We start from the raw sequence: 24,677 nt of genomic DNA, 5'->3' as shown, positions 1-24,677 counted from the left end.
GCATTAAAAAGTAAATAAAAAAACAATTCTTCACCTGCTGTTGATTTTCTCATTCTTCCTTTCAAAGATCGCAGTAAGGCTCGGTGCACATTTACCCTGCACTCTATGCTGAGCGCTTACACCAGGGTTTCCTTGTAAACCCCTGAAATACATGATTCAAATGGAACCCTCAGCAGAATATTCCCTATAATGTGGCAGATAGAGGCACTGTTGATGCATCTGGCCTGTGATCCAGCAGTGTCTCTCTTTAGGCGTGCAGAAAAGCACGGTCCACCACAATTTTGTGTTCTTCTGAAAAAAGGACACCACTGAACAGAGACAAGATGGAGTCCAGAGTACCTTTGCTGCTGCATTTTAGTGAATGGAACTGTCAAGTGTGTCCTCTGAATCACTTCACTCAGAGATTTAGATGCAAACCCCAAATTAAGTGCTCAGTGTAGCGCACAGGATAAATGTGATCCCAAATGTTGTGCAAAATATTTCCAGCAAAAGCTTCAACTCAATCCTCAAAAAAATCAAGTCCCCACTAAGGTCTGCTATCTGTTATTGTAAATATTGGGGGCTACCAATTTACTGGTAGTAGAAAGGCTCTGGAAAAGTGAAATGGCTTCTCACACTCCAAAATAAATAAAGCAAATTCTCCAATCCCAAATCTAAATTCCCCTTCCCTTATGAGCTTCACAGTGTACCTAAAACACATATAGTGTCCACATGTTTGGCATTTCTGAAGGGATGAGAGCCCACCTAACTTATGAATGCATATCTCCAGAAGCATGGCCTGGGCATAACGTACTAGTGACTTCAACGTACTGGCCACTACAGCATACTGGTCACTGTAATGGCAGTTTGAAATTTGCACACTTCAACATTCATTGCAGCTTGTTTCTGGAAAATACCCATGGAGTCAGAATCGTCACTGCTGAAAGGTATAAAATTATGTGACACACCTGTGGTGTCAATTTGATCACTGCACCACTTGATGAATTCACTGAGAGGTGTAATTTGTAAAATGAGGTAACTTATGGACAGTTCTGCTGCTCTGACACCTCAAGGGCTCTCCCAGTTGGTCATTGCAACTGCAAACCATAACAGTAAAATCTGGTGCTCCTTGCCTTTGGAGCTTTGCACTGTACCCCAGTGTGTTGTAAAAAAAATTCCTATTAACCCTTATAAAAATTATAAACTTGGGGCTAAAACTAAATTTTTGTGGTAAAAATGTAAAACATTTCTCTCAATGGCATAAAATTCTGTGAATCACAAGTTGTGTCAACGTGATCATTGCACCCTTATATGAATTCAATGTTGATTGTAGATTGTAAAATGTGGTCACATATATAGGGTTTCTTTTCTTCTGGCACCTTAAAGGCTCTGCCAGTGTGACATGGCACCTTCAAACCATTGTAGCAAAATTTGAACTCCATTATGATGCCTTTTTACTTCTGAGCTTTGCACTGTGCCTCAAAAGTAGTAATCCCCAAATATGGGTTATTGGCTTACCCAGGAGAAATTGCACAACAAATTAAATCCCGCAATCTCTCCTGCTACCCTTGTGACAATGCAAAATTAGGGGCCAAAATAACATTTTTGTGGGGAAAATGCCATTTTATTACTTTCACAGCTCAACGTTATAAATGTCTGTGAAGCACCTAAGGGTTCAAGGTGCTCACCACAAATGTAAGTACATTCCTTTAGGGGTCTAGTTTCCAAAACGGGTCCACTGTTTAGGCACATCAGGGGCTCTCCAAACAGGACATGACCTCCACTTATGATTCCAGGAAATTTTACATTCAAAAATTTAAATGACGGTCCCATTCGAGCCCTGCTGTGTGGACAAACAGCAGTTTTCTCCCTCATATTGGGTATCAGCATACTCAGGCGTAACTGCACAAAAAATTCTATTGTGCAATATTTGGTGCCAAAAATATATTTGCGTGGAAAATGTGATTTGTTTTATTTTCATGGCTCAACATTTTAAACTACTGTAAAGCACCTAAGGGATCAATGAGCTCACCATACATCTAGATCAGTTCCCTGAGGGGTCTAGTTAACAAAATGGTATCACCTGAGGGGGATTTTCACTGTCTAGGCACATCAGAAGATCTTCAAATGCGACATGGTGTCCACCAATTGTTCCAGCAAATTTTGCATTCAAAATGTCAAATGGCGCTTCTTCCCTTCCGAGCTCTGCCGTGTGGCCAAACAGTGTTTTTAACCCTCATATGGGGTATTGGCATGTTCAGGAGAAATCGCATAACACATTTTTGGGGAAATGTTTTCATGTTACATTTGTCACAATAAAAAATGGATCTGAAGTGATTATATGGTGAAAAAAAGTTAAATGCTCATTTTTTTTCTCATTGCAAAAATTCCTGTGAAGCATCTGAAGGGTTAATAAACTTATTGAATGTGGTTTTGAGCACCAAGAGGGGTACAGTTTTAGAATGGTGTAACTTTTGGGGATTTTCCATTATAAAGACCCTTCAAAGTTACTTCAAATGGGAGGTGGTGCCTGAAAAAACGGTTTTGTAAGTTTTGTTGGAAAAATATAAAAATGCTGGTCAAATTTTTACCCTTAAAACTTCCAAATAAAATAAATGATTGGTTCCAAAATTGTGCTGATGTACTGTAAACTAGACATGTGGGAAATGTTATTTATTATCTTCTTTGTGTGACATATCTCTATGATTTAAGTGCATGAAAATTAAAAGTTCGAAAATTGACAAATCTTCAACATTTTTGCCAAATTTTAATTTTTTTCACAAATAAATGCAAGACATATCAAAGGAATTTTACCACTGCAATGAAGTACAACATGTCACTCATGAGAAAACATTCTCAGAAACACTAGGATCTATTGAAGCGTTCCAGAGTTATTAGCTCATAATATGTTAGGCGTCTGGATTCTCAAGCTGGGTGGGATTGATCCCAAACATTGCCTAGTGCTGTGATCTCCCATTTAGCTCTGGCCAAGTATGGTGCGGCTCAGCACAAATATCAGTCGTAGCGCTTGCTCAGGCTCGTGGTGTACGCTTGGTTGCTGCTGGCTCTCCATCCAAGTCTATGAGAACCAGTAATATTCTGGTGCAGCCGTGCGCTCCATAGTCTTAGTCCAGAGATCACCTTGCTGAGAATGTCCGTTATGTGGTGTCTTCTCATTGGTGGTCAGATGTTAGCTATTCTGGTGATGTGGCGGCTCTGGATTGGTCCGTGTGCAATCCCATGGCCAGCTGGACATTTGTTTGGGGAGGAGCCTAGGTTTTAAAAGGCTCTCAGTGATGCACGCGGGTGCGCTAATATCATTTATGGGTGGCGTTTGTGAGTGGATACTCTACCACTCTGTTTGCACGTAACCCTCTATACCCTGAGAGTTCTTACCCTGGCATGGAAAGCGTCAGGGCTTTGCACCTAGCATCACATTTGTTCTTTCCTTTGGCTCTGCATCTGCTTCATTCTTGTGTTTGATTGACACAGTTTAGTTGCAGAGCAAGCGCAAGCCATGTGCTATCATCCCTGTGACATTTAACAGGGTATAGTACTCAGCATATTGTGTGCAGTACCTCTCTGTGAAGTAACTGAGCATTAGTGGACTCCAGGTTGCAATTGCACTTTAATTTATATTTTATTTAGAGCAATCCATCAACCCTAGCAGTATACTAGCACCAGCGTCTGGCTAGTAATGGCAGAGGAGCAGCATTTACTGTGGTTCATCCAGCAGCTGGATGGCAGGGCAACTTCAGTTGATGATTTATCCGCAGTAGCGGCAAAAGCAGACAGCAAAGTCGTCAATAGAGTTTCTGATGTGATTCCTTCTCCGCCCTTCTCACACTTCACGCTACCTGATAAGTTCTCGGGGAACAGCAAGGCTTGCAGGGGATTAGTTAACCAGTACTCAACTCAGCTGGAGCTACTGGCCTCACATTTCTCATCTGAATGGGCTAAGGTGGGATTTGTGGTGTCCCTGTTGACGGACAGATCGTTGGAGTGGGCTTCGCCACTATGAAAGCAGAATGTTAAGGTGGTTCAGAGCGTCTCTCGCTTTCTAGGCCCTCTGAATCAAGTCTTTCCAGGAACTCGGGTTACCCATGATGCCACACTACAACTCTTGGTGTTAACCCAAGGCTCTACCACAGCCATCCTGTTTTCTATCACATTACAGACTTTAGCTTCCAAGTTGGAGTGGCCAGACAAGGTCCTTATTCCCGTTTTTTTGATTGGCCTTGAAGACCATGTTAAGGACGCTTTGGCCACTAGGGAGATCCCAACTACACTGGAGGATTCCAATAATGCCTCCGAAACATCAGGATATAACTTCTGTTTTAGTCATCTCCCAGAGCATGGATGACATACTTCTGGGTATGCCTTGGTTGCAGCGCCACTCTCCTCATAGAGATTGGGCTTCTGGGAGCATACTGCGTTGGAGTAGTTTGTGTGAGGGACAATGCCTGAATGCCCAAGTTCAGATTGGATCCTCAGAGGTCATCATGGATCTAACTTCCCTACCTAGGCACTACTGGCAATACGCCAATGTGTTATCCAAAAAGGCAGGAGAGACTCTTCCTCCTCATCGCCCCTATGATTGCCCCATAGATCTCATTCCGAGGGCAAAGCCTCCACATGGGCGAGTCTACCCTTTGTCTATCCCATAGACTGAGGCTATATCAGAATACATCAGGGAGAATCTGGCGAGGGGGTTTATAGGGAAATCGATGTCTCCTGCTGGGGCTGGCTTCTTCTTTGTCCAAAGGAAGAATGGGGAGTTACCCCCCTGTATTGATTATAGGTGTTTGAACGCTATCACCATCAAAAATAAATATCCTTTGTCATGGATCTCCTAGCTCTTTGATAGACTGCGGGGTGCTAGGATATTTACCAAGTTAGACTTGCATGGGGCATATAACCTAATTTGTATATGTGAAAGGGGATGAATGTAAAACCGCCTGTCCCAGTACGGACATTATGAATACTCAGTAATGCCATTCAGTCTCTTTAATGCCCTTGCAGTCTTTCAGGATTTCATAAATTACATCTTTTGGGTGTTGTTATCCACATCTGTGGTGGTGTATATGGATGACATTCTCATCTTTTCTCTGGATATCGACACTCACCGGAAAGATGTATGTAGGGTCTTTGAGCTCTTACGTGCTAATTACCTTTTTACCCAAACTGGAGAAGTGTGTGTTTGAGCAGGAGTCCCTACCATTCCTAGGGTATATTATTTCTGCCCAGGGCTTAGCTATGGACCCAGCCAAGCTGGAGGTGGTGTTGAACTGGCAGGAACCTCATTTCCCTTAAAGCGTTGCAGTGCTTTATGGGTTTCATCCATTACTAATACCAGTTCATTCCCCACTTCTCCACTCTTACAGCTCCTTTTGGAGCCCTCACCAAAAAAAGGAGCTAATCCTAGGCTGTGGTCTGAGAAGGTCTCCAAGGCCTTTACCTCCCTGAAGACCCCTTCTTGCTAGGGTGCCAGTTCTGCATTGGCCTGATGTGGATAAGTCCTTCATCCTGGAGGTGGATGCCTCTTCCATTGGTGCAGGAGTAGTCCTGCATCAAAAGGATGCTCAAGGTCGTAAACACCCTTGTTTCTACTTCTCCAAGACCTTCTCACCAGAGGAGAGGAATTATTCCATCAGGGACAGGGAGTTGCTGGCTTTGAAATTGGTCTTTTCGGAGTGAAGACATCTCTTAGAGGGGGCTTGGCATCCCTTTAAGGTTTACACAGACCACAAAAATCTCTTCTATATTCAGACCACCCAGTGGCTGAATTCTCACCAGGCCAGGTGGTCCTTATTCTTCTCCCATTTCAATTTTACCAGGCATTTTTTGTCTGGAGAGAAAAATTTACATGCCGATGCCCTGTCCCGTTCAGTAGTCTCGTCCGAAAAGGGGGGACAAGCTACATCTTATTGTCCCTTCGGAGACAATAAGATGTGGTAAAACAGATTTGGGGAGTGTTTATTTCAAATAAAAGACTTTGTGTGTTTATTTCAATTAAAGGGCTTTACTCTGTGTCTGTGTCTTTATTAAATTTGACTGTGGGATTAGTAACCGGGGTGTCTGATAGATGCATCTCCATTACCAACCCCTGGGCTTGATGTCAACTGACATTACAAGGCTGACATCATCCCTAAAACCATTACCCCAATTGCCAACGTACCAGAGCATAAAGGAAGAGCCAAGGCTTAGTGCCAGAATTGGCATATCAAATTGATGCATCATTTCTGGCGTGGCTGAGGGCTAGTGCTTTTAATCTGGAAGGGACTCAATGTGTATGGACCTTTCCTAAGTTGTTAATATCAGCCCACAGCTATCTGTATAGCATTTGCTTCAAACTATGGGGGACCCCATGCAATTTTTTTGTTCCCCCCATTTTACTAACCAGTAGAGACCACGCAGACAGATGTGAGCAGATATTAATAGCCTGGAAAGTTCATGGACATTGGCCTCTTACAAGACTAATAACAGCAATCCCCAGCTGTAGGATTTCTATCAACTGATTAAGAAAATCAAGGGGAACCACACATCGTTTTTTTAAATTTATTTAAATAACTAATAATAAAAATGGAGTGGGGTACAATTGGGAGGAGCAGGGCAAAGCACCAGAATTGGCACATCCACTGGATGCACCTTCTCTGGAGTGGCTGTAGTTGGTGGGCATTGGAGACGCATCAGATACACCAGAATTTTCTCTGTCATTTTATGTCCCAGAAGAGAGCCCTCAGTAGAGTGATGTCACAAAGACATAGGGCTGCAGTTTTTGATCTTTTTACCATGGAGTCAGAGCAAGCATGACTGATCGAAACACTGACAACACTGCAGATAAGGTAAATTGCAAGCCAAAGGAGACAACTTTCCCATACCTTTACCATTGTGTCCACAGGACCAACACAATCCAGCAGGTAGGCATTTAGCCATGTGCATATGTCTGTTTTAGCTGTTTTTAGCACAAATTGTTTATCTTTTTTTCAGCCTATTCAGTGTATCACACATTAAGGCAAACAGTTGCAACCACATTCAGATCCTTCAGACGGAACCTGAAAACTCACCTCTTCAAGAAAGTCAACAGCCTGCAATGACCCCATTGCCTCCTCATCATTAGCGGAGCTACCGCCTCACCTACATCGGAGCTGCCGCAACCCCCATACTACTGTTTCCTTCCCCACTATCCTGTAGAATGTAAGCCTGCAAGGGCAGGGTCCTCTCCCCTCTGTATCAGTCTGATATTATTAGTCTGTTTACTGTAATTTGTATGTAACCACGTCTCATGTACAGCACCATGAAATCAATGGTGCTATATAAATAAATAATAGTAATAATAATTGTATATGCAACTTCAGACATTGGCATCTAAGTGGGAACACTAATGCATTTTTAATTAGTTTTCTGTATTGATATATAAATTGCTTTAACTCCACATGTAACAATATGCACAGTTCTTGGACTCAACAGAGAGGTTATTATTATTGATGACACATATTTATATGAATAGATTTTTTTTATCAGGGCAACATTACTTTTACATTTCAAGTGTAAATATCACTGCAGGTAAACTTGCAAAGGAATGTCGGTGTCAGCCTCTAGCTCCTTCTTCCTCTTTTTCTCCCCATGCAATATTTTCAGAAGCCCCTGTCATCTCCTATTATTATTAGTGAGAAAAATCTGCAGAGAGATTTGTCAGATTTTATCTTTAATTTGAAATTGAAAACTCAAAGAAATAAAAGATCTAGAATTATCTGATATGATATAATAAAAAGTGTATATTATTCATTTATTAATTAAAAATTAAACCTATGGCTACACTTCAACCTCTCCACTTTAAACTCTTACTTGCTTTTGCAGAAAATCTCTATCATTGAGCACTTTTGATTCCATTTAAATATATGCAATCATACTACTACTATAAAGGTTGGTATACATACCATCCTTCAATCTTTGAAAAATGTATTTTTTTTGCTGAAACTAGACCACTTCATAAATGCAATCCTTTTTAAAAGCTATGGAATTATGTTAGGTATTTTAAGATTTTTGCAATTAATCAACAAAAATACATTTCAAAATTGTCTTTGCTTAATAGCTGTGCTTTGTTTTCTTTTTTTAATCTTAATAAAATTGCAAAGTAGTAATTACACTTTGTACACAGGATCATATATGCATTCACATTTTATAAGCTTCAGACTCAAGCAAGCACTACATTTTGATGAAAATATAGATATGATCAATAAAAATTGCATTTTAAAAGCTCGTCTTCAAAACATATAATCTTCAAACACATACATTATAAAAGATAATACTTTAAAGCATAATTTTAGAATGAGGACAGAATATAAACTTGTGCTGGACAGTATTGTATTTTTCTATGGTGGTTAAAATAAACAGTTTTATTTTATTTAATTTTATTCACTACAAATAGCAAGTATCTTACATTTCTCAATTTTACTTTTATTTTTTTTCACAATTATTCATTTGAACCTGATATTTTTTTCTTAAAAATGTTACATTACTAGGATTATCCCCAAAGCAATATTCATCACACTTCCACAATACAGGTTATGTATGACTGGTGAGGTTCCATTTGCTGGGCCCAATAAATTTTCAAAAGATGGGATGCTAAGATCTTTTGTGAATGGACTTATACTCTAACACTACCACTCCTTTCAGATGCAACATGTGAAACTCCCATTCCATAAACTGTGGAGTTTCCAACATTCATCAGTTGACAAGTGAGAAAAATGTTATGAAAACTTCTTTACAGACATAAAGAATTTTACCATTTTTTATACCGCACTTCAGAATCCATGCTTAAATGTTGCTCACTACTGGACAACCCCTTTTTAACCACAAAAGCGGCTTTAATAAAGTAAAAACAAAACACATACTTACCCTGCAGAACAGCTCTCCTCCTTCGATGTCAGAGAAATTTCTCATTGGTCACGAGATCTCTTATCAATTGCAGGCTTTCTACATTCTGTGCTGGTGTCTGACTCCAATTTTCTTAAGAAAATGTAAAGGTAAATCAAAGTAGAAAGGGATAAGGAGTTTATTATATATTACCGTATATACACGAGTATCAGCCGACCCAAGTATAAGCCGACCCCCTAATTTTGCCACAAAAAACTGGGAAAACTTAATGACTCGAGTATAAGCCTAGGGTGGGAAATTCAGCAGCTACCGGTAAATGTCAAAAGTAAAAATAGATACCAATAAAAGTAAAATTAATTGAGACATCAGTAGGTTAAGTGTTTTTGAATATCCATATTGTATCAGGAGCCCCATATAATGCTCCATAAAGTTTATGATGGCCCCATAAGATACTCCATATTAAAATATACCCCATATAATCCTGCATAAAGGTTAATAATGGCACCAAGAGGTGCTCTATAGACACATTTGCCCAATATAATGCTGCACAGATGTTGATTATGGCCCCATAAGATGCTCCATACTGACACTTGCCCCATATAGTGCTGCACAAACCTTGATTATGGCCCCATACAGACACTTGCCCCATATAGTGCTGCACAAACATTGATTATGGCCCCATACAGACACTTGCCCCATATAGTGCTGCACAAACCTTGATTATGGCCCCATACAGACACTTGCCCCATATAGTGCTGCACAAACATTGATTATGGCCCAATACAGACACTTGCCCCATATAGTGCTGCACAAACGTTATAGCCTCATACAGACACTAGCCCCATATAGTGCTGCACATACATTATAGCCCCATACAGACACTTGCCCCATATAGCGCTGCACAAATGTTATGGCCCCATACAGATACTTGCCCCATATAGTACTGCACAAATGTTATGGCCCCATACAAACACTTGCCCCATATAGTGCTGCACAAACGTTATGGCCCCATACAGACACTTGCCCCATATAGTGCTGCACAAACGTTGATTATGGCCCCATACAGACACTTGACCCATATAGTGCTGCACAAACGTTATGGCCCCATACAGACACTTGCCCCATATAGTGCTGCACAAACGTTGATTATGGCCCCATACAGACACTTGCCCCATATAGTGCTGCACAAACATTATGGCCTTATACATGCTCCATACAGACATATGCCCCATTTGCTGTTGCAGTGATTAAAAAAAATCACATACTCACCTCTCCGTCGCTCAGGCCCCCGGCACTTTCAATATTCACCTGACTTTGTTCCAGCGCTGCTCCATCTTCAGCATCTTCTGCACTGACGTTCAGGAAGAGGGCGTGCACTATCCATGTCATCGCGTCCTCTGACCTGAGCATCACTGCAGAAGATGCTGAAGATGGAGCAGCACCAGAACAAGGAGCAGGTGAATATCACACAGCGCTCCCCTCCCCGTTAAACTCACCTGCTCCTGGCGCTGTGCAGTCCCTGTTTCCCCGACGCCGCAGCTTCCTGTACTGAGCGGTCACCATTACCGCTTATTACAGTAATAAATATGCGGCTCCACCCCTATGGGAGGTGGAGCCGCATATTCATTACTGTAATGAGCGGTACCATGTGACGGCTCAGTACAGGAAGAAGCTGGGGCACCAGGGATGTGCAGGGACCGGGCCAGGAGTAGGTGAGTATAATTAGACAGCCCCCATTCCCCCTTCCGTGACGACCCCTGGGTATGACTCGAGTATAAGCCGAGAGGGGGACTTTCAGCCCCCAAAAATGGGCTGAAAATCTCGGCTTATACTCGAGTGTATACGGTATTTATAAACTGAACTTAATAACTGCATGCATCAAGCTTATTACTGAACAACCTCATTCTGAGGAACTAATATAGCCATAATAAAATAAAAAATTACTTTCATTCTTGACAAGCCACACTTCTCGGTGTTAGTCCAGGACGAAAGTATATATTTTTGTTTTATTTTGGTTAAACCCCTCCTATTGGTTGCTTATGATTTGCCTTTACTTATTTTTTTAAATTGAAGCTTCACTTGATATTAATATATCATGGCAAGTAAATCTGCATGGAATTCTGGCCCTGTTTAGAAAAATGTGCTAGTCACCTTATTGCCTTGTTATTAAAATGAATATATCCAACAATAAAGCCTTTGTAGGCTACAACTTTTAGCAGCACCACCAACTTAGTATTCTAAAATATTGAGGTTTCCCTGTATATATTAACATGAACTGGGTTTGTTTGGTTGCCCCCAGTTCGTCAGATTTATTATATCCCACTTTCCAGTTCCAGTTTGGAACTTGCAGCTCTCTGGCACCCCTCTTACCCTCAGGTCAGTCAGGGAACTAGCCCTAGGATAATTAGTCACCATAAGAGCCGCCATGCTGTGTACTGGCTATTGGGCACGCTGCAATGAGGGCGATATAACTATTCCCAGTCTCAGGCGGGAAATACACTTATAAATATCTGTCCGTCACTGCCAGAGTCTCCCTAAAAAGCCCCGAACACTTCATTGCCACCAGATCCTAGTTCTTATGATTAATATCGGGTCAGGAGCCATACACAATCAGTAGTGTTAATTTAGTTCGGAGGATGTGGCGGTACTTTTAGAGCAAGGAGAACAAAGCTAGTAAAGTTTTATAGATTTTACTTAAAAAAGAATAGGCAGTGTTTACAAAAACATAAAAAGATGTTACAAACGAGACAATTACAGTATGTACGGGCAATTACAAAATAACAGGGTTTAAAATATGAAACTTACAGGTATCAGTCAATGGAGCGCCGTGTGGAGTTGTGGGAGGGGAAATTTGCCCAAATCATTAGGTCAAAGTGCACAGCCTCTCCTGGCTGATTCCCCAGGCAAAAGACACCATCCTTATTGGGCTTCATAATCTTATACCCTCTGTTCATGACCTCACTGAGTAGGCGGAGCTATGGAAGGTACTCCCCTTGTCCAAGAGTCATTAAAACTCATAACCATCATAACTCAGGCCGCAAGGCTCATAGAGTGGTGGCAGAACCACCATTTTTCCAAGTATGAAATTGGTGTTCTTTTAAGTCTAAACATGAAGTGGCTGTATGACTCCGTTAAGTAGAAATCCATTGCTCAGATTCTGCTGGTGCTGGAACTTGTCCTACTTCTATCATTAATCAGTGCTATGATATTAAAGTTTGCAAGGAAAAAGAAGCCTTTGTTTGGCCATGTGCTCCTAAACTTTTACTTTCAGTTTAACGTTACACAAGCTATAAAGCAGGAGGGAGGGGTGAGGGGAATCACACACATTCCTGAGGGAGGGGGGAAAGAGGGAGATAGAATTACATGCATGCAGGTAGAGAAGAAGGGCTACAACCAGTGCAAGGGGGAACTGTAAGGGGGGCCATTGCTGCAGCATGTGGACTTTACATAAACCTAATGGGGGAAGGAAAGCATGTGTGTGCCCCAGTAAATGCAGGGGAAAGTTCTCGAAGTGTACTTAGGATATGAGCATAGTCATATTATCCTGACACCTCCCCTTTTGGACTGCGCTACAGAGGTAGGACATCTCGATATTCCTCCATGCACACATCGGCAGGCTTGCCCCGGTGGGATAACCCATCTGCATTGCCATGCTTGCTGCCCCTTTTGTGTTTAATGTTAAAGTCGTACTGTTGGAGGGCAAGGCTCTAGCGTAGCAACCTTCTGTTAGTACCAGACACAGTGTGCAGCCAGCTCAGGGGGTTGTGGTCGCTCACCACAGTGATGGTGCATCCGTACAGGTAGGGATGCAAATGTTGCAGGGCCCAAACCATGGCAAGGCACTCCTTCTCTATGGTGGAATAGGCCACTTCCCTCGGCAGAAGCTTCAGGCTCAGGTAAAACATGGGGTACTCTTGGTTTCCCTAGTTGACCTTGCTAAGCACAGCACCGAGGCCAAACTCTTTGGGTTTGGTTTGTACTAAAAACGGCCGACTGCTGTCGACTGCCTTTTGCACAGGAGAGCTGTTCAGGGCTGTTTTCAATGCTCCAAAAGCCACGCCACAGCCGGATGTCCAGTCAACAGTTTGGGGTAGTTTTTCCATTGTGAGATCCGTCAAGGGCGTTGCAAGGCTGCTATAGTTTTGTACAAAGCGCCTATAGTACCCTGCAGTGCCCAAGAAGGATATCACCTACTGCTTGGTCCTGGGGGTGGGCTCTGGCCTCATGGAGCCCCTGACTACCCGGTGCCCAGGTAGTGGACCTCTCTCATGCTCATCTGACACTTTCCCGGCTTGATGGTCAGGCCTGCTGTCACAATCAGCTGCAGCCGCTGATGCGGCCCAGCCCATAGATGCCCCCAAGCCGACCGACCTCAGAAGGTGTGGGGAGCGCATCCCATGGGGAAGCAATATGGACCCTTTATACCGCAGAGGGGGACCTGGTCCTACCTGAACTAGGGAAGGGCAGAGACCGGGGTTCTGTGGCAGCTGAGCATGTGGACAAGGAAAGAGACATGTAGGACTTGATTACACCGCACAACTTCAGATATAGAGAAAGTAAAGTTTACTAAAGTAATGTCACACAGTACATAAACAAAACATAATGATGTCAGGCTCCCAATTCCACACCTCCCAGAAGGGTACCACCCAGTGGACCCCAAGGCACCAACGGATCACTGAGGCACACATAAGCGGGACATCAGGGTACACAAGGTCATCAGGATGCAGGCAAGACATCAGGGTACAGACAGGACAACAGGATACATGAGCTCATCAGGACATCAGGATACACGAGGTCATCAGGAATACCAGATAGACATCTAGGCCCAGGGTCACCGGCAGACATCAGACAGGAGTCGTTCGTTTCTGGACATCCGACACGACCTACAGGCACCATCACAGTCATCAAGCTCCAAGCTCCAGGCAGCGGTCATCAGGTTCCAGACTGCGGTCATCAGGCTCTGGGCATTGGATCTAGGAAGGAACTCAAGCGGGATTGTGCTAGAACCACAGGATTGTTGGACCTGCCAAGTGCAAGCACTGCATGGTAGTCAGAGCACAGAGTAGTAGATGCTCAGCAGAAATACTGGTTACAAGAGACTCAAAGTCACTGAGTGCGAGTCCCCTGATGCAGAGGGATTCCAGGAACATAACACAGCAGACTGTTCAGACAGTGTCAGGTACAGGACAGGTACAGGATCAAGGATTTGGGTCTGGATATACTACCTCCAGGACAGGTGCTAGAACAGGACATAACAGGAATCAAGGCAAGGCCATTGGCACCAAAACATAGACAGAAGAGGTACAGGAACACAAAACACACATAGCAAAATTAAGGAGCTTTGTGAGTAGCTCAGGCCCCGCCCATAGGGCATAGGAACTTTATATAGGAGCTGCCCCTCAGCAATTGGCTGGGGATAGCATTTCAAATACACACGCTAACCCTGATAAAAGCAGGGGAGGTGTGGCCGCGCACGCCCTAAGCACAAGCAGAAACCATTACAGCACAATCAGTGCAGGAACTGAGGCTCAGGGCACCTGGCTGTGACTGCACACACTGACACATGTGGAGAGTTATGCACCAGCTGCAAATGACCTCGCAACCCACGGACAGCTTCCACAGCGGCAACCAGGGACCGCACATGCGGATAATCATGCAGCAGAGCAAAGACCTAACCACCCATTTATGGCAATGCAGCAAAGCAAGGAACTGAGAAGGCTCCATACAGGTAACAGCCAACAATATCCCAGCTCAATTAGAGGGGAAAGGAGCAAAGGGTTAAACCAAAGACATGCATTGTCATGCCGAAAACCAGATACAGACAGAACGGCTTGAAACCTGCTTGGTGGATACACCTGAGCACCTCCTGGAGATGCTGCAGGTGTTCCTCCCAGTTGGAGCTGAAGACCGCAATGTCATCCAGGTACGCCACCACGTACCTCTCCAGTCCTTGAAGCAGGTGGTTGACCATCCACTGGAAAGTGGCAGGGGCATTCTTCATGCCAAAGGGCATGAAGTGGACTCATACAGTCTGAAGGGGGTGATAAAGGTGGATTTCTCCGGTGCCTCGGGGCTCAGGGGAATCTGCCAATATTCCGACTCAAATCTATAATTGATAGATATTGTGTGCCAGCTAAAAGCTCAAGCAGCTCCATGATGCATGGCATTAGGTGCGCATCAGAGGCTTTGATGGCGTTGAGCTCCCTGTAGTCTACACAGAACTGGGTGGCCTTGTCCATTTTTGGCACTAGGACTATTGGTGAGGCCCATGCGCTCTTGGACTGTTGAAACACCCCCAGCTGCAACATCTCATCGATCTCCTGGTGTATGATATTCTGCACCTCTTCAGAGATCCGATAGGGTGTCCGCCATAAGGGGCATGATCCCCGGTGTCCACTTCATGGACTGCTAGCTCCATCCTTCCAGGTCTTTTGGTAAACATGTCCCAGAAGGGTTACAGTGTGGTACGCAACTGCGACTGAAGGGGTGCATATAGCAAGGATCTTATCTCCATGTCCTCTATGGACCTGCCGGCCTTAGCTTGGGCCAACATGTCCAGGTGGGGGTTTTCCTCCCCATCCTCAGGCAAGTCGCCTACCCCGAGCGTGGTCAAGAGTGACTACGTACAGTACAGACCAAAAGTTTGGACACACCTTCTCATTTAAAGATTTTTCTGTATTTTCGTGACTATGAAAATTGTACATTCACACTGAAGGCATCAAAACTATGAATTAACACATGTGGAATTATAAACTTAACAAAAAAGTGAAACAACTGAAATTATGTCTTATATTCTAGGTTCTTCAAAGTAGCCACCTTTTGCTTTGATGACTGCTTTGCACACTCTTGGCATTCTCTTGATTCATTCATGGCATTCCCCAAGACTCACCTGCCATACAGGAGCTCAAAGGGGAGAATGCCATCGAGGCCTGCAAAACCTCCCAGTAAGCGAATAGCAGATGTGGGAGGTACCACTCCCAGTTATGCCCTTGGGTCTCAACCAGCATTCTTAGCATCTGTTTGAGGGTACCACTGAAGTGCTCACACAAACCATTGATTTGAGGGTGATATGCGTTTGATACCAGATGTTTCACCTGCATTTTCTTACAGAGAGCCTCCATTAGCGAGACAAAAATTGAGTCCCCTGGTCGGTAAGCATTTCACTGGGAAATCCTACTCGTGAAAAGATGGCCAACAGTGCACCTGCCACCTTATCTGCCCCAGGTTGAGGACAGAGCCACTGCCTCTGAGTACCGGACAACATAGTTTGCCACAGTGAGGATATATTGCTTTCCAGAGCTGCTGGGGATGGCCAGTGGGCCCACAAGGTCCACCACGATCCTCTGGAAAGGCTCCTCTATCACTTTCAAAGAGATCAGGGAAGCCTTGGGAACAGGCCCTGACTTCCCCACTCTTTGACAGGTGATACAGGAGCGGCAGTAGTTTGTTACATCTGTCCCCATCTTGGGCCAATAGAAGAGTTGAGACAGCTGGGCTTTAGATTTGCTGATCCCCAAGTGTCCAGCAAGAGGGATATCATGGGCAATTCCCCCCTAAATTGGTATGGGATGACCAGCTGTCTTTCCATCAACCACTCCTTTTGGATTTTACTGGGAACTGTCTCCTGGTACAACCTCCCTCGTTCCCAGAACACCCTCTCTTTATCAGTCTCAGAGGGGGGCATCTTGGCGAGGTGTCTCAAGGTTTCCAGGCTTGCATCTGAGTGCAGAGCAGCCCAGAACTCCTGGCTGGAGGCAGCCATTAGTGACATCAGGGTCCTTCCATCACTGAACCAGAGATGGACCCCGAGCAGGTCCCACAGAGTTCCTGTCATCCCTCTGACTGAGGAGGGTCCTGAAGGCAGGACACTACCTTTATTCTGGGCACTCTGACTGTGGGTGACAGCAGCTACATAGGCTGTCTCATTGGGGATTTCTACAGATCCATCAGCCGGAGCTGCTATGAGTTCTACCTCCCCATCCACCCCCAATACCTCAGGAGCAGTGCTATATCCGGGGAAGTTACCTTCCTCTGTGGTACTGGTCATTTGCATGGCATCACCTTCCTCATGGTCCCCTTTCATCTCCCCATCTCCCTTAGCACTGTCGCTTGCTCCTGTTAGGGGTTCTTCAGCCATATCACCCCGCAGCGTGACGTGGCTGAGCACTCCTGCAACTGTAGACACATCATAATTTTCAGAAAAATTGTTATCACGTATATCATTGTCAGGTAAAACATGCAATTTCACATCATTAGAATCACCCTTAGTATCCGATTGGGGAGGGGTGTCAGGGACATAATACACAAACTTTCTCCCCAAATCAGTCCCCAATGAAACATTGGTGGGCAAGTTTTTGGACAATCCCACTTCCTTCACGCCGCTTCCGACACCCCAATCTATAAAAACCTGGGCCATTGATAAGGGCAGGCAGTGAACACCCACAACCTCTGTGACAGTCAGAGTTTTCCCCAGAATAATCTCTTCAGGGGCCACCAGTTCAGGTCGGATGAGCTTTGTTCAGCCCCAGTGTCCTTGAGGCCTCTAGCGATGAGGTGAATTGCTGCACATTGTCACAGGCTTTCCAACTGCCCCACCCACAAAAAGAACTGCTGCATTAGGTCCTGCGGCCTTAACTAGGGGTTCTTCTGCTTCTCCAGACAGGTGGCGCTGATATGTCCAGTCTGAATGCAGGAAAAACACTTGCGAGGGTCTGATGTAGACCTGGTGTTGACAAGGGTCTCCGGTGAGTTGGCTGGCAGGGGCACTAGGGTTGATTGATAGATTGCCCCCACTCCAGCTGGAATTGACTGGCTTTGGTTGGCCTCATAGGTGTCGGCAATCTGCGCTGCTTTGTCCACGTCTTTTGGCTCCTGGTCCATCATGAGCTGGTCTTTGATCACCAGATCCCTCAGCAGCTCAAAGGTGGTCACTGACAGGCTCACAGTCCTTTGATGCCCTGGTCAAAATGAGTCCTGAGTCCATGCACCACATCTCTATAACTGTCGTGTGGGCCACGTTGGAGGTTCCAGAGCTTTTTATAGTAAACCTTAGTAGTTATCTGGTACTTATTTATCAAGTCCTGCTTGATGGTCTCAGTCTCAATTTTGGCCTTGCAGGAGAGATGCAAATGCCTCTAGGGCTTTTCCTTGGAGCCCTGGGGTTAGGTATATGGCCCATTGGTCCACAGGCAGCTGGTACTGTCTGCAGGCTTGCTCAAATGCCCGTGGAAAAATGTCCAAGTCCCCATACTTTTCCATCACAGTGAAGTGCTGCGGCCAGGCTTTTGGGAGCCGAACATTGTTGGACTCACTGCTGGGCTGTGGGGACCTCTGACCCTGTATTCGGGCTAACTAAAGTTGGTACTGTCTCTCTTCCCATTTGGCCTCTCACTGGACTTGGGCCCTCCACTCAGCTCTCTCTTGGTATTGCTGGATCAGCTGTAGAAGTCTCTCATAATCGTCTGCTGGGTATTGTTGGAGAGCCATCTGCAGATAGCGGCCCACACTACCCTGGTTGCAAGTAGGGTCTGCCTGCCTTGGTTGGGCCTCTGGGCCAGTAACATACATTGTTACACTTTAGCTGACCCCTGCCTCTGCTGGGTTCTGGGAACGGGCTTGATCCGCTTCAAGTTGCACCAGTTCCGTGACCATTTGGACCTTTGGACTCATATTATGGGTGTCAGGTCTCAGCGTTCCTACATGAACAGTTTCCTGGAAAGTGGATTGGTTGCCGTGGGCCATTTGAGTGGCCACCAAGGTCTCCCGATCTGACCTCCTTAGACTTTTATCTTTAGGGTCATCTGAAGGCAATTGTCTATGCTGTGAAGATATGAGATGTGCAGCATCTGAAACAACGAATACTGGAAGCCTGTGCTAGCATTTCTTCTGCGGTGTTGCTATCAGTGTGTCAAGAGTGGGAGAAAAAGGGTTGCATTGACAATCCAAAACAATGGGCAGCACTTTGAACACATTTTAAAAGTGGTCATAAACTTGTAAATAATTCATGAAATAATAAAGTTATGTTAAAACCAAGCACACCATTGTTTTTCTTGTGAAATTCTCAATAATTTTGATGTGTCACATGACCCTCTTCCCATTGGAAAAAATAAAGTTGGATCCAAAATTACCGACTTCGAAATGGCCGCCATTGTCACCACCCATCTTGAAAAGTCCCCCCATATACTAATATGCCACAAGCATGAAGTTGATATTAACCACCATTCCCATTTTATTTAGGTGTATCCATATAAATGGCCCACCCTGTGTATATATATATATATATATATATATATATATATATATATATATATATATATATATATATATATATATATATATATATATATATATATATAGAAAGGTTACAAAACCTAACATAGCCATCAAGTTTTATTTAAAAAAAACATATTTTTTGTTCTTCTATTATTAGATAAAATCAGTAATGGCCAGCCAATCTACTTTTTTAAATACTGTAACAGTGAACTCTGACAAAAAGAAGCAATTAACTATTTGCAGATCGTAATCGCAGTGAGGGTTTAACTCCCTTCCTACGTCCACAATACATTTAACACCAATATCAAATGTGCATCAATGCTTTGCCAATGGGTTATCATTACAGTCTTCAACTTAATCTTTGTGCACCAATAACACCACTAGAAAAGCTCAAAAAAGATAACAGTAAAAATAGTTTGAAGAATATTTAAATAAATAGTAAAAAGTATGAAATATACTGCTTTCTCCAATCCAAAAGAAAACGTAAAAGAAAGATATATATATATATATATATATATATATATATATATATATATATATATATATACACAGTTCATATTTGTTATTGTCACATCTTCATAACGGGAATTCATTAATATATAAAGATATTTTACCAATAGGGTAAACACTATAACAAGATCCCGCTATTCACTTTTTTCTTTAATCAATTTTCATTTTCAATTATTTTCAATTCAGGTAATCAAATCTTTTATGAAACTAGAAGACTGTTTAATGTTTAATTCTTTTTCTGCCATATACAATAATTGTCTATTTATTGCATTTACACCTATAAAAAGTGCTATCACAATTCCTTTTCTTCAGAAATGTTTTTATGTACTTTTGTTTTACAGATAACCCCAAGCAAACCACAAGAGCAACAGTTTACATTTTAATTCTGGATGTCAATGACAATGCTCCTCAATTTGCAATGTTTTATGATACATTTGTGTGTGAAAATGCAAGACCTGGGCAGGTACGATTTGCTTAAATTTTTTATCATATTCTGTTTTATTATGATGAATAACATTTTTAAAAATTGATGATGTCATCTAGCAACTTTTATTTAAATAGGAAACATATCTGTATTGCCTTTTAATGTAGTGATATCATGTAATTATTGAATGTTTTTCACTTGTTGAAATAAGAGTTGTAGAAGGTTTTTGTGTACAACTCGTGCCATTTATAGACACCATAAATGCTATACCATTGACAAGGTAACATAGATAAACATTGCAAGTACTATACACATCTTTCTGACATCTTAACCAGTCTGTTACATGAAGAAAAAGGTCAGGGAAACTAGAAATGAGGGATAATAAAAATGTCTTAAACATGACCGGCAAGTGTAAGTATGGTATAATTCCATAAGAATAGTTGTGTTTTTTTTACCAGAATCAAAACTTAATGGTACTTTTGGTAAATAGCACAAGACTTGTGCATCTGCCATTGGTAGAAAATAGACTATGTCTACATACTTTGGCAGAGGAAGTGAGGAACACCTTCTTTCAGCTTACGTGAGCCCTGCCATGTGATCTTGAGATATCTTTGACTTTCTACATTATTACGAAATCTGATTTCACATGGGACAAATGCAGCTAATCAAAAGCATTATCATAGCCTGTATAAAAACATAGATAGGGAATGCAGAGGTATTCTTTGAGTTGAATCTGGATAGTGTCAGATCAGCAATTCAGATAGGAAGAGATTGCATAGAACAGTAAATAAAACTGTACAGGTAGATGACGGCATCTCTAAGCCTTGATGCTTCCTGGTACTGAGAAAGCATTCTTTTGTTGGGTGCAGTTCAGCCCATAGTGCTGACAGTTAGGCCATGTGCACACGTTCAGTATTTTTTGCATTTTTTTCGTGTTTTTTCGCTATAAAAACGTGATAAAAACGCGAAAAAAACGCTTACATATGCCTCCTATTATTTACAGTGTATTCCGCATTTCTTGTGCAAATGTTGCATTTTTTTCAGTGCAGAAATCGCATCGCGGAAAAAAAAGCAACATGTTCATTAAATTTGCGGAATTGCGGGGATTCCGCACACCTAGGAATGCATTGATCTGCTTACTTTCCGCATGTGGCTGTGCCCACCATGCGGGAAGTAAGCAGATCATGTGCGGTTGGTACCCAGGATGGAGGAGAGGAGACTCTCCTCCACGGACTGGGCACCATATAATTGGTAAAAAAAAGAATTAAAATAAAAAATAGTCATATACTCACCTTCGATGGCCCCGGAGTCTTCCCGCCTATCAGCGGTGCATGCTGCCGCTTCGGTTCCTATAGCTGGTGTGTGTGAAGGACCTGCGATGATGTCGCGGTCACGTGACCGCGACGTCATCGAAGGTCCTGCACACACACACCATCTATAGGAACGGAAGCCGCTGAGGAGATCGGCTGTCTGCAGGTGAGTATAACCATTTTTTAATTTTTTTTATTTTTTTAAACATTCTATCTTTTACTATTGATGCTGCATAGGCAGCATCTATAGTAAAAAGTTGGTCACACTTGTAAAACACTATGTTTGACAAGTGTGACCAACCTGTCAGTCAGTTTTCCAAGCGATGCTACAGATCGCTTGGAAAACTTTAGCATTCTGCAAGCTAATTTCGCTTGCAAAATGCTAAAAAAAAACGCGAAAAAAACGGGAAAAAAACGCAAAAAAAAATGCGGATTTCTTGCAGAAAATTTCCGGTTTTCTTCAGGAAATTTCTGCAAGAAATCCTGACGTGTGCACATACCCTTATTCAGGAGACATTATATCTGATGACCCCTTCAGGTTGTGCTGATTAAGGCCGGTTTCACACGTCAGTGGCTCCGGTACGTGAGGTGACAGTTTCCTCACGTACCGGAGACACTGACACACGTAGACCCATTAAAATCAATTCATCTGTGCAGATGTCATTTTTTTTTGCGGACCGTGTCTCTGTGTGCCTAACACGGAGACATGTCAGTGTTCATGGGAGCGCACGTATTACACGTACCCATTAAAGTCAATGGGTCCGTGTAAAACACAGACCGCACATGGACATTCTCCATGTGCAGACCCTGTGGTGTGCAGGAGACAGCGCTACAGTAAGCGCTGTCCCCCCCACATGGTGCTGAAGCCGCCATTCATATCTTCTGTGCAGCAGGGTTTGCTGCATAGAAGATATGAATAATAGTGTTTAAAAGAAAGATCTATCTGTCCACGGCCCTCCCACCCCCTGTGCGCCCCCCCGCTGTTCTGAAAATACTCACCCACTTCCCTCGTTGGCTGTCGCTGCTTCCTGTCCTGGCCGCGCCTTCTACTGTATGCGGTCACGTGGGACTGCCGATTAGAGTCATGAATATGTGGCTCCACCTCCCATAGGGGTGGAGCCGCCTATTCATGACTGTAAATGAGCGGCCCCACGTGACCGCATACAGTAGAAGGCACGGTCAGGACAGGAAGCAGCGACAGCCAACGAGGGAGCCAGGTGAGTATTTTCAGAACAGCGGGGGGCACACAGGGGGTGGGAGGGCGGCGGACAGAAAGATCTTTCTTTTAAACACTATTATTCATATCTTCTTTGCAGCAAACACTGCTGCACAGAATATATGAATCGCGGCTTCAGCATGATGCAGGGGACAGTGCTAAACTTTAGCGCTGTCTCCTGCATGCTCCATGTGGTACCCACTCGGCACACGGGCGGCACACGTGTGCCGCACGTATGGCCTACGTGGGCTCACGGGCACACGGACACGGATAACTCCGGTACCGATTTTTTCCGGTACCGGAATTATCTGGACGTGTGAGACTGCCCTAAAGCAGTAAAAGCAGATTGATTAGACAGAGCTCATCTGAAACATATCTGCTCAGCTTGAAATGCAGTACACGCCCCGTGCATGATTTTTTAATAGGAAAAGAACAATAAGCTGCCCCAATATTGGTTCATCTCATATATTGTAAATGAAATATGTATAAACAACTTTAGTCCACCCTTATCTGCTCATACTCATTGTTATGTATGTATACTTTGCACCTGTTTACACAGGTTTAAGCTTCACATAAAATAAATGTATTTGGTAAAATCTATAAGAGGAAATATGTTAGGAATATTTTAGGCATTAATTATCTGGTTAATCAAATTACATTAAAATATAAAACACCATTTTCATTTTACTCCTACTTTTCCCTTTTCTCTTTGCACACTGGTACCACATTACTTACTTGAGCCACAAAAATATAGAAAATACTTTACCAGAGTATATTATCATTAACCCCTTCGCGACCTTGGGTTTTTTCCATTTTAGAATTTACGTTTTTTGCTACATTTCCAAAAGCCATAACTTTTTTATTTTTCCATCAACATGGCCATGAGATGGCTTGTTTTTTGCAGGACAAGTTGTACTTTTGAACAACATCATTGGAAAATGGTAAAAAGATTGTGCGGTGAAATTGCAAAAAAATTTGCAATTCATAATTGTTTTTTGTTTTGCTTTTTTTACCATGTTCACTAAATGCTAAAACTAACATGCCATTATAATTCTCCAGGTCATTATGAGTTCATGAATTCCAAACATTTATAGGTTCTATTTTATTTAAGTGGTGAAAAAAAATCCAAAGTCTCTAAAAAAAAAAGTTACCATTTTCCGAGACTTGTAGCATTTCTATTTTTTATGATCTGGGGCTGAGTGAAGGCTTATTTTTTGCTCGCTGAGATAAAATTTTTATTGATACCACTTTGGCGTAGATACAATGTTTTGATCGCCCGTTAATGCATTTTAATGCAATGCTATGGTGACAAAAAAATGTAAATCTGGCAGTTTGATTTTTCCTTGTTACTCCATTTACCCAGTCGGATTAATTATTTTTATATATTGATATATTGGGCCATTCTGAACGCGACGTTACCAAATTTGTATTTGTTTATTGTTTTATTTTGAATGGGGTGAATGGGGGGTGATTTAAACTTTTATATATTTTTTTTAAATAAAAAATGGTTTCCTTTTTACCTGCTTCAATAGTGTCCATGGGAGACTAGAAGTTGCAATTATCTGATCACTTGTGCTACACAAAACAGGGCTTCAGAGATTCACAGTAGCATTTAACATGTTAACAGTCGCTGGTGGATTGCGATTTCACCTGCAGTTGTTAGGGGCACATGTTTGCTGTTCAAATCAGATGACGTGCTGGAAAAGTTGTGGGCTCATCGTTGGAGCCCGCAGAGAATGGGGGGCACTGTTAGGCAACGGGATTCTCCCGCTGCACGGAATAGATCCCAAGCACTATCTGCTTCTGCGTTCTCCCATTCAGGTCCGGCCACTGCAATTGCTGCTCTGCACAGATGTCAGACTCAGCGTCATTCTCAGGCTCGTGGTATATGCTTGGTTACTGCTGGCTCTCCAATCAAGTCTGTGGTAACCAATGATATGCAGGTGCAGCTGTGCGCTCTGGAGTCTATGTCTAAAGATCACCTTACTAAGCATGTCCGTGATTGGCGGCTTCTAATTGGTGGTTGGACGTTAGCTGCTCTGATGATGTGGCAGCCCCGTATTAGCCCGCAGGCGATATCTCGGCC

General features: G+C 43.1%; 1 protein-coding gene across 3 annotated transcripts in view; it reads left to right on the top strand.

Annotated features, from left to right (window-relative positions):
- The window catches only part of LOC143782354 (cadherin-10-like), a 1,064,733-nt gene that overhangs the window by 887,022 nt on the left and 153,034 nt on the right, over positions 1-24,677 (top strand). For all 3 annotated transcript variants that reach the window (XM_077269713.1, XM_077269716.1, XM_077269715.1), the window contains one exon: positions 19,983-20,104. In XM_077269713.1, the coding sequence (XP_077125828.1) occupies positions 19,983-20,104 (122 nt within the window). The remainder of the gene's footprint in view (positions 1-19,982; positions 20,105-24,677) is intronic.

The sequence above is a fragment of the Ranitomeya variabilis genome, chromosome 6 (genome assembly GCF_051348905.1).
Source record: "Ranitomeya variabilis isolate aRanVar5 chromosome 6, aRanVar5.hap1, whole genome shotgun sequence".
Lineage (NCBI taxonomy): Eukaryota > Metazoa > Chordata > Amphibia > Anura > Dendrobatidae > Ranitomeya > Ranitomeya variabilis.
The sequence above is the reverse complement of the archived record's forward strand: the minus strand, read 5'-3'. Positions and strand labels throughout refer to the sequence as shown.